Source organism: Octodon degus, unplaced genomic scaffold, assembly GCF_000260255.1.
Source record: "Octodon degus isolate 3935 unplaced genomic scaffold, OctDeg1.0 scaffold00029, whole genome shotgun sequence".
NCBI lineage: Eukaryota > Metazoa > Chordata > Mammalia > Rodentia > Octodontidae > Octodon > Octodon degus.
In genome coordinates, this window is record NW_004524605.1 from 2791273 (window position 1) to 2801094 (window position 9822).

A 9822-nucleotide genomic window follows, 5' to 3' on the forward strand; every position below is an offset into this window, starting at 1 on the left:
TCAAGGCCGTGGTGCTGTAGCGCGTGTCAGTGCCCATCCCCTTTCACTGCCGGCGGACGCGCTCTCCCACAGTACCTGCAGCCACACTTTGCTGCGTTCCTCAGCATCGATGGGCCTCTGGGTTCTGCCTTTTGGCACTGAACAACAACGCCGCGGCTAGGAACACTTGCAGGCCAGCTTTGGGGCACATGTATTTTCGTCTTCCTGGGGTATCTATGAATAGAATGGCTGGGTAATGTGATACCTGGGTTTTTTGCCTGGTTGTTACTGCTGGGAATTTTTATGGTCTGGGAGCCGAAGCCAGGGCCTTCCGGCAGGCCTACACTCTGCCTTCGGGCTGAGGCCCCCCTTGACCTTTCTAGGAAATACACAGATGATTTCTGGCATAAAGTTTGTTGTTGTTGTTGTTGTTGTTATTCTCTTAGAGATGCTTTGAAAAACAAAAATGTTAAGAGGATCAAAAGTTTAAAAAAAGGGCTCCCATCTAAACTACGAGACCCTGTCTCAAATTTTAAAAAAATTTTTGAAGGCCTGGGGCTGTAGCTCAGTGGTAGAATAACAAGGCTGTGGGTTCAATCCGTACTACAAAAAAAAAAAAAAAGTAATGTATTTGTGTGATAGGAAAAGGTGGTCAGGATTAATTTAAAAATTAACTCAGTATTAATTTAAGAATACAGGCTGGTGAGATAACTCAGCAATCTAAAGCACCATTTAGGCTAGTGCAGGGACTTCTGGCAGGTGCCGAGCCAGCCCAGCCCCCAGGGCAGGCTGAGCTGGCCACAAAATAATAATGATGATAATAGTAATAACAATAACAATAATAATAATAATAATATACATACATACATTTTCCCCACATTCTCTCTTCAGAGGTAATCACTCAGCTGCGTCCTGACAACTTCTGATGTACCTTCTACCTTTGTATTTTTTTACTCTAGATAAAAGAAACACTATTACACAAACTATGCTGTGCTTTTTAACATAATTTAAATGGAAGCCCCGTTTCTAGCCCCGTGAACATTCTCCCTGTCTTTTCCTGGTGCTGGGAATTAAACCCAGAGCCTTGCTCACACTGAGCGTGCCCACACCCAGCAAACCCCCCCCCCCGCCCCTTTGAGACGGTCTCTGCATACAGTTCAGGCTGGCCTTGAACTCACTATGTAGCCTAAGCTGGTCTAAAACTCCCAGAAATGCTCCTGCCTCAGCCTCCTGAGTGCTGGGATTAGAGGCCTGCACTGCCATGCCCAGCCCAGCCCACTGTCACTTTCAAAAGCTGCCTGAGTCGCCTCCCTTGGGCAATCCACAGCTCGTTTCTCACTTTCCTCTCCTGCAAACACTACTGTGAAGAGCACCCTTGGGTTGATTGCACAGCAGAGGCTTTCCCAGCCTCTCTGTAGGGCTTACTCCCCACCACGCAAAGGCTCCTCGTGCATTTTCGCTCCTTGCCAGTGATGCGAGGAGAAGGTTTGCAGGCATAACGCCTGTGTGGGATTTATAAGGCCAGTGGCAGGGCGTTCCCACGAGAGTGAAGTGGCTCGCAGAGTTGGCAGAAGGCAGGGGTGTCCCCAGCCCAGGACCACAAGGGCCAGCTGTTTGGCTCCAAGGCAGGTCCTAGCTGCTCCGCCTGCAGAAGGGTGGGGGCCGTCCACCCCTCGCCGCTGGCTGTGCGCCCCAGGCTTCTCGTCTGGCTGGAATTACAGTGTCTCCCATCCTCCCCCCCCCGCCTTGGGCGCTCTTTCCCCACAGGTCTGCAGGGAAGGGGTGAGAAAGGAGAGCAGGGGACCGGACTGTAAAAGGAACTGGGGTGTGCTGTGTGCACCCTGCTGCCCTCCATGAAGGCAGTCACTGTGTACTCCAGATGCGCACAGGGAAAATCAAAATCAAAGAGACTTTCGGCCGAGCTCCCCTCTGAGAGTGCTCCCCACCCTAGCCAGGCCCCGAGCGTCTCAGAGTCGCCTCTCGGCCACCCCCTCGTCCCCTAGTACCCCCAGGCCATCTTCTCCAGCCTCCTCTGACTCTTGCCTTCATCTTTCCCTCCTCTCTGTCCTCCCCACTCTCAGGTGGCTGCTGAGATCTTGGTGAGTGTCCCGTTCTGTCTGCGGGTGCTAAGAGTCTGCGCTTGTCTTCCTGAAGGGCCTCATTCCACCCCTGCAGGGCAAAGAGAAAGCAGCTGGGGCCTTGGCCTGGGCGGGACTGAGCGGGCAGGACTTGGGGAGCTGCTCCGTGGCTTCTCTCTCTCCCCTTCAGGCTGCTTAGGGCCCCTGATGGTAGAAAAGGGGCCATGCCAGTGTTCCCCACCTCAGCCCTCGCCCCAGTAGGCTTTTTCCACCAGCTGTTATTATTCACTTTCAATGGACTCACTCTTTTTAACCTACAAAGTGTTATTTTAGTGGCCTGGGAGATGGCTCTGTAGATGGCTCAGGCCCTGGCAAGTGCAAGGGCCTGAGTTCAATCCCCGGTTCCACAAAAAAAAAAAAAAAAAAAAAACCAACTTATTTTAAAGGGAACTTAGATTGACATGCTGAATTGCAGCTGGCTGGAGGGTGTGTGTGGGAATGCAGGTCTGAGTGTGTTCAACGTGTGTCTCAGCTTCTGGTCCTTGCCAGCCACATGCATGGCCCCTGGGGTGCTCAGACAAGTGTGGGGAACAAAGGAGAGCTCCAGGTCTCTGCCCAGTGCGGCTTTGCACCTCACGGGCCGTCTGTGCGTGTCCCTGGGGCCTCTGGGAGCTGGAGAGAGGACTGGACGCAGGCCACACCCTCCTAGGGTGCCGCCAGGGACCTTCTCAGCCCCTGTGGCCCCTGCTGACTCCCGTGGCCTGAGCAGAGAGCAGTAACCAAGACTCTCTTGTGTCTCCTCTCCCAACCTGGACCCCACAGGAAATAGCAGACACGCCCAGTGGAGACAAAACCTCCCTGGAGACGCGGTTCATGACCATCCTGTGCACCCGGAGCTTCCCACACCTGCGCAGAGGTGAGGCCCCCTCCAGGTCAGCAGGAGGACCCTATCTGAGGACCCCCTCAGCTCTCTGTGGAGAGAGGAGCTAGCTACCCCTTCCTTCTCTCCGCAGTGGCCTATGGTCGCCCACGGGGACACAGCTGCGTGGCATGCAGCACCCTAGGACCAGCTCCTGTAGGAGAACAGTGGGGCGCTGGGCTGAGGGTAGAGGTGACCTCCAAGGCCATCACTGGTGGGCTGAGGCTGTGCTGAGGATCCTGAGGTGGTAGGGACTGGGATGGCACAAGACCACATTACGCCTGTGACCATACCTGTGTGCAGGGCTCCCTACACAAGATGACCATCAAGTGCCCCCCTGCCAAGACCCTTACAACATGGGTTCATGCGGTACTGTCCAACATTTAACTGGGTGACAAAGAATGGTCTTGGAGCTGTGCATGGGGGTGCACAGCCACAGTGGCAGCCCTCAGGAGGCTGAGCCAGGAGGATCATAAGTTCAAGTCCTGCCTAGGCAACTCAGCAAGAGCCTGTCTCAAAAAGTGTCATTTTGTTTTGTTTTTTTTCTTGCTGTAGAGTTCAGGCTGCCCCTGAACTAACTATATAGTCCAGGCTGGCCTCAAAGTTGCGGCAGTCCTCCTGCCTCAGCCTCCTCCTGCTGGGATTACAGGTGCGCACCACCATGCCTGGCTTCTAGCAGGATTTAAAAACTGAGGAGCACTCAGTGGTAGAGCACTTGGCTGTGGTGCACAGGACTCTGGGCTCAACCCCTAGTGCTGGGTTCAGCCCCTAGAACTAAGAAAAAAGCAACAGCAGAGGAGACACAGATCTGAACGCCCACCTTATCAGCCATGTGACTGGGCAGTGATGGGACCACGCTGCCTAGGTCCCCTATCTAGGAATTGGATCTGAGTTCTGTCCGCGTGAGTGTCGCGTGGATACAAGAAGCACGGGGCACACCGCAGTGGCAGCAGGCCCTCCCGTGGTGCCCCCTAAGTGTCTGATAACTAGGATTAACACATAGGATAAGCGCTGTCCCACCCTGATGCTGCCAGAGCACAGGGCTCCCTCAGCAGGCTGGGGCAGGGCCGTGACGAGGACCTGTCCCTTGCTCTACACCAGCCTAGGTCCTCAGAATCTGGACCCTTGGCCAAACCTGGAGTGCCAACCCAGTACAGATTTGGTTCCGAGCCACAGTGGCTTTGCAACCAGAGCCTCCCTCACAGCAGTTCCTCATGACGCCCTGAGCCTGGGCGGGCCCTGTCTGCTGCCCTGCCCACTTTTAGGGTACAGCCTGTGGGGGGAGCAGGGAGGGTGAACTCTCCCCTCTGAACCTCATCTCTCCTCTGCCTCTGGGCTTCTCTTGCTGCCAGTCTTCCAGGAGTTCATCAAGAAGACCAACTACGACGTGGAACATGTCATCAAGAAGGAGATGTCCGGGGACGTCAGGGATGCCTTTGTGGCCATTGGTAATTGGCAGGGACTGTGCAGAGAGCTGGGCTCCCTAAAGGAGCGTGACACAGCAGCCTCCAGCTGCTGTCACCTCCAGAGGTCCTTCGCGCCAGGGCTTTGTTCCAGGCTGCAGGGGGAGGGGCGCTCTCCAGGGAAAGCCAGGGGCCTGGGGGGGAGTGCTCAGCATCTTGCACGCCGGGAGCACACACACTGCAGACACACTGTGACCAAGGACTTGGAAGACAGAGGAAAGATTGATTCTGGCTGTCTGTTTCCAAGGAGTCAGTCAGTGGCTGGCTGGCTCCACTGTGTCAAGGCGGGAGCACCGGAGGTGGCCAAGCAGGGAACAGCTGCCGCCCAAGGGCAGCCAGGGAGCAGAGCAGGGGTGGGAGCCAGGTGCAGGCCTCGGGGTGTGTGCTCCCAGGCCCGGTCCCTCAGCTCCACCTTCTCCTGCTTCTGCTTCCCCGCGGCACCACTGAGTGCTGAGCTTCAGCGGCTTGATCCATGGTGAGGTCAGAGCCCAGGATCTTTTGCCTTCTGCAAGCCCCACTGGGGAACAAAGGACCCACGGGGGGGCACACCTGCACACACAGTGCGAGGCGTGTGCACAACACACTGTGCAGGCACGCTAGGTATACTCACAGAGTCTATGCACAAGACATAGATGGTGCTTGCGCACACACACACACACACACACACACACACACCTTCCCCCTCCCCCTTCCCACCATCTGACTCGTGGGCACTCTCCGCTCATACAGTTTAAGTTCTTGACTTTGAGAAGGTCACTTTTCAATCTCAATTTCTCAATAAGAGATAAGCAGGTAGAACAAAGGTCAAACTTGTATTTATTGGCATAACTTATTGGGCTCCTACTTAATTTACTATTGAAACATATTGATGGTGCAGCTTTTTTAATCTTGCCAGAACGTGTCAGTACAAAGTTCTCACTTAACTCATCAATGGTCCAAAGTAGTTTTACAGAACATGTGCCTTAGATTAGGTGCGTGGGGTGTTGCTGTTACTGCGGCCCAGGGGCGGCAGGGGTCCCTCTCACACTGTCTCTCCTTGGGCAAATCCCAGACCTGACCTCCTTTACTGGCACCCAGCCCCTGGGCAGCTTTGGTGGGATTTCGTGAGGCGGGCCATCACTTATTAGAGTTAGCTCAGGGGGTAGGTGCGCTTTCTTATCAGCCATGTCACAGAGGCCCCAGGTCCCTGAGATCGCGCACCAGCTGAAATCCACACCCCAAGCCAGTCACAGGGCCTTAAATTCTATGGGCAGCCGCACTTCGGGGTCGTATTTCTCTGAATTGGTTGTTCTCAAACATCAGGCTGCGCCTAGTTGGGTGACCAGCCAGCCTGGACTGCGGGCTTCTTACAGTGGTCACCCTACAGGAGTGTCCCAGGTGAACTGGGTGAGTAGCTCAGCTACCTCCAGAGTTTCATACGCTGCACATCTGGGGTAAAGCATAAGAATTTGCATTTCTATCAGGTTCTCGGTGATGAGTTCTCAGAATGTCTCTAGAAGCCTGGCATGGCAGTACAAACCCGGTAACGGGGAGGCTGAGGCAGGAGGATCACAACTTCAAGCCAGCCTGGGCTTCTTCTGTGATTCGATGCACTGGAGAGTTCAGCGCTGCGTTCCTCTGCGCCCTCTACTCCCCTCGGTCAGCTGCGTGCACTGTTAGCTGGGCGTGAGTTGCAGGGCAGGCAGAGCCAGGCCAAAGGAGCCAAGGAGGTGGCACTGGAAGGGGAAGTGAAGATGTCACCCTGAGTGTGGCCCTGGGCTTGGTGGCAGTCTATAGAGCCAGGCAGGGGAAAGGGGCAGAGAAGGCCAGCCCAGAGCTAGCCCAGGACAGCGAACCTCTAGAGACTGAGGGCCAAGCCGCACCCCAAAACCCGACTTCTTCATCACCATTTGCAACACTGCAATTAAACCTGGACACTGAGGTTTCAGTTTAGAAAAAACAGCTCTACGTTGACATCTTTTGTCTTAAAAACACAGTAACACATGAGCCATCGGTTCGCCGCCACTCGCCTAGTGCACAGCTCTGACTGAGTTCCCTATGTCCTCTCCCCTCAGTTCAGAGTGTCAAGAACAAGCCTCTGTTCTTTGCTGACAAACTCTACAAATCCATGAAGGTAAGATGTTTTGCTGAGTGACCCCGTTCCCTTAGGTGCTGGCGTTCATGCACCCACAGACCTGGGCACCCCCGGGTCGGGACTTCCAGGAGCCGCTTCCTTCCGTGTGCCAGCACGTGCCCTTGTCCGGCTCTAGCGCAGTAGCTGTCACACGCAGTGACTCTCCCTCAGGGACAGTTGGCCATGTAGTATTGCTGCTGGCATCTGGTGGGGAGGGGGTGGGGTGAGACACTGGTGAACACACTGCAATGCACAAGGCAGGTCCTCACAACAAAGAACGACCTCCCCCAAAAGCCACGTGAAGAGACTTGCCCCAGGGACACAGGACTGGGGACACACACTGTCCCCTACACTCACATTCTAGCAGCTGACCGAGGGTCCCTTGACAAATGATCATCTAAGGTCACCAGTGCTCAGCCCTGTCTCCCAGCCAAGCCATTTGCTCTCAGCTGCTGAGCTAGCCAGAGTGGGTGGCTAGGAAGGAAAGACAGACCCGTCCGCCATTCGTTGAGTGCCACATGCCAAGCTCGGTGCCAGGTGTGCCATCTCCCAGCAGCAGTTGACCCTTGCAGCAGTCCTGACAGGTCGTGGTAGCACCCTCATTTTATAGAGGAGCAGAGGCAGGTTGAAGTTCCACTTGTGCTTACATGGCTCGTAGGTCACAGCAGCGGTGGCAGAACCAGCCCCAGCTGTTCCCACATGCCATGTCCTGGAACTGCCCACAGCACCCTAGGATTTCTGTAACAAATTAGAATACATTGGGCAACCACAAAAACTTATCCAGTTGTGGTACTAGAAATCCAAGATTCAAGGTGTCCGCAGGACTCATCCTGTCCACCGGCTGCGAGGGCGGAGCTGGCCTGCACCTCCGCTTGCCTCTTCTGGTGGTGGCTGAAACTTCCGTGTTTCTTAGTTTGGGGACAAGTCAGTATAATCTCTGCCTTTATCATCACAGGACCTTTGCTGTCTCGTGTCTGGTCCCCCCTTCTTACAGCAATACTGTTAGGTCCTCACAATTAGACCCCTCCCAACTAAAGAGAAACACTGCGGCAGACCAGTCTGTTCAAACAGGGAAGCTCCCTCGCTCGGCCTGAGAGACTAAAATAAATCTGTTTATCAGGGAGGCTCTCAGACCTGGTTCTCAGGCTTCCAGAAACTATAGGGTGCTGCTCTGTAAGCCAGCCAAAGGCTACTGTCACCTGTGCTTCTCCCAGGCGCTTCCTGCCCGCCAAGGGACCCCTCCCCTGCCTAAGTTAGCCTGTAAAGCAGATTCTTTTCCTGTGCTCATGGTCAATGGCCTTCTCGCCCCTGGCCAGCTGCCCCCAGCCTGAAACAAAGACGTCGCTGTTTGCTCCAGTGCTGCCCATCCTCACGGTCTTGGTCACTCCTGGGGCTCTAGCCTGACAGATACCAAAGCTGGGGATGTAACTTGGTGGTAGAGCGCTTGCCTATCACGCGTGAGGCCCCAGTCCCATCCCCAGTACAGCAAAAAAATAGTAATAAAATAAAAATAAGGAGAGATACTAGTTATCAGATATAGGGTCCCCCCACTCTGCAGTATCTCCCTCTTTTTTTTTTTTTTTTTTTTCAGAACCGGGGATTGAACTCAGACCCTTGCACTTTCCAGGGAAGCCCTTATGCTACTCAGCCATCTCCCCCCCCCTTTTTTTTAGTATCTTCATCTTAACTCATTATATGTTCAAAGATCCTGCTTCACATTAGGTCAGGCCCCAGGGCTCCCAAGGCTGAGCGTGGGCAGGACACTGCGCACGCGCGCGCACACACACCCCCACACCACACACCATGTGGGTTCTCCTTTGCCTCTCCATTTGGCTCATCTCTGCAGGATGCCCTGGGGCCCAAACTGTTCATGGACAGGGCACCCAGAATATCCCCTCCTGGCTATGGAGGGGGAGGGGGGCCTCCCGCTGCTTCTCCCTGACCCCCTGTGTCTCTGCCTCTGCCCTGTCCCACCGGCCCGCCTCCACCAGGGTGCTGGCACTGATGAGAAGACCCTCACCAGGATAATGGTTTCCCGGAGTGAGACAGACCTGCTCAACATCCGGCGGGAATTCATCGAGAAATACGACAAGTCCCTCCACCAAGCCATCGAGGTAAGGGAGAGGCTGGAACGGGGCCAGCCAGCAGGTGCTAAGGGTGTGGGATGGGTGTCCTTCATGCCAAAATAAGTTCAAAAAGAATCCAAAGATTTACTAATGAAACGGTGTCAGATGAATAATACCCCTAGTTACTGCGGGCTGATCAGGCCTGCAAACTAGTGGACAGTGAAGCCTTTAAAAAATACGACATGGTATGATTTCAGGGCTCCAGGAAGATCAAAATCCCTCCCACAGAATTTGAGATTTTCTGGGGTTTTGGACCGAGAACATCTCTGGGCAGGTAGCCCATATTTATTTGGCATTCAGGCAAAGGAGGAAGATACTAGAGAAAATGCGGGAAGCTAGCAGGACTTTGGGTGATATTTTCCCAAGTAGTAAATTATGTCAATCAAGAGAAACCCCCCCCCCTTATCTTTAGGTTGACATTTATTGTAGATGGGGAGCCTGCAGCTGCAGTCTCTTTTAGTTAATTGGGCTGGAGCCAAAGACCTCAGCTGAGGCCTCATCTCATCCCTTGAAGCGTTCCAGCTTCACAGGCCAGTGTGGGCCTCAGCAGTGACGCGTGAGGCACAGAGGCTCACCTACTAGTCACTGCCCGTCTCCAGACCAGGGCCTAAGCCTCGGGCAAGCCCACATAAACACGAAAAGCCAACTGGTTAATTTAAATCCTGCTCAGGGTCACATAGTAGTGCTAACAAGAGCCCATATTTGACTTTTTAAAAAGCAACTTGATTAAAGTATGTTACATGCCTAGCTCATAGCTTCTAGTACATTTACTGAGTGGGCACGTAGTACCGCATACCAGGGCCAGGCATTCCCGCCCTCCGGCTAGCTGTCTCCTGCTGCGTGCTTGCCTGTTTCCGCTGTGGGCAACGCTGGGCTGCTTTCTGCTTGTATTTGCCTGCTTGCTCTCTCACTCGCTCGCTTTCTTTCTTTCTTTTTTCTTGTCTTTTTGAGATAGGGTCTTTTTTTTCCGTAATTTTATTGAGAAACATAGCAATGAGACAGTTTGAAATTAAATTAGGACAGTTTCAATGATTAACACATTGCATACTCTCTTCCTAGTGGTTATTTGCTGTACAAGATGCAGACATGATATCCTATTTACAAACACTATTAGAACAAATCCCTCTATTCATTGAATTAAGAG

General features: G+C 53.7%; 1 protein-coding gene across 5 annotated transcripts in view; it reads left to right on the forward strand.

Annotated features, from left to right (window-relative positions):
* Positions 1–9822, forward strand: part of Anxa6 (annexin A6) — a 50442-nt gene that overhangs the window by 38256 nt on the left and 2364 nt on the right. For 4 of the 5 annotated variants that reach the window (XM_023713106.1, XM_004629318.2, XM_023713107.1 and 1 more), the window contains 5 exons: positions 2061–2078; positions 2880–2973; positions 4329–4424; positions 6494–6552; positions 8544–8666. In XM_023713106.1, coding sequence (XP_023568874.1) covers positions 2061–2078; positions 2880–2973; positions 4329–4424; positions 6494–6552; positions 8544–8666 — 390 coding nt within the window. The remainder of the gene's footprint in view (positions 1–2060; positions 2079–2879; positions 2974–4328; positions 4425–6493; positions 6553–8543; positions 8667–9822) is intronic. The other variant, XM_023713109.1, reaches the window with a different exon arrangement.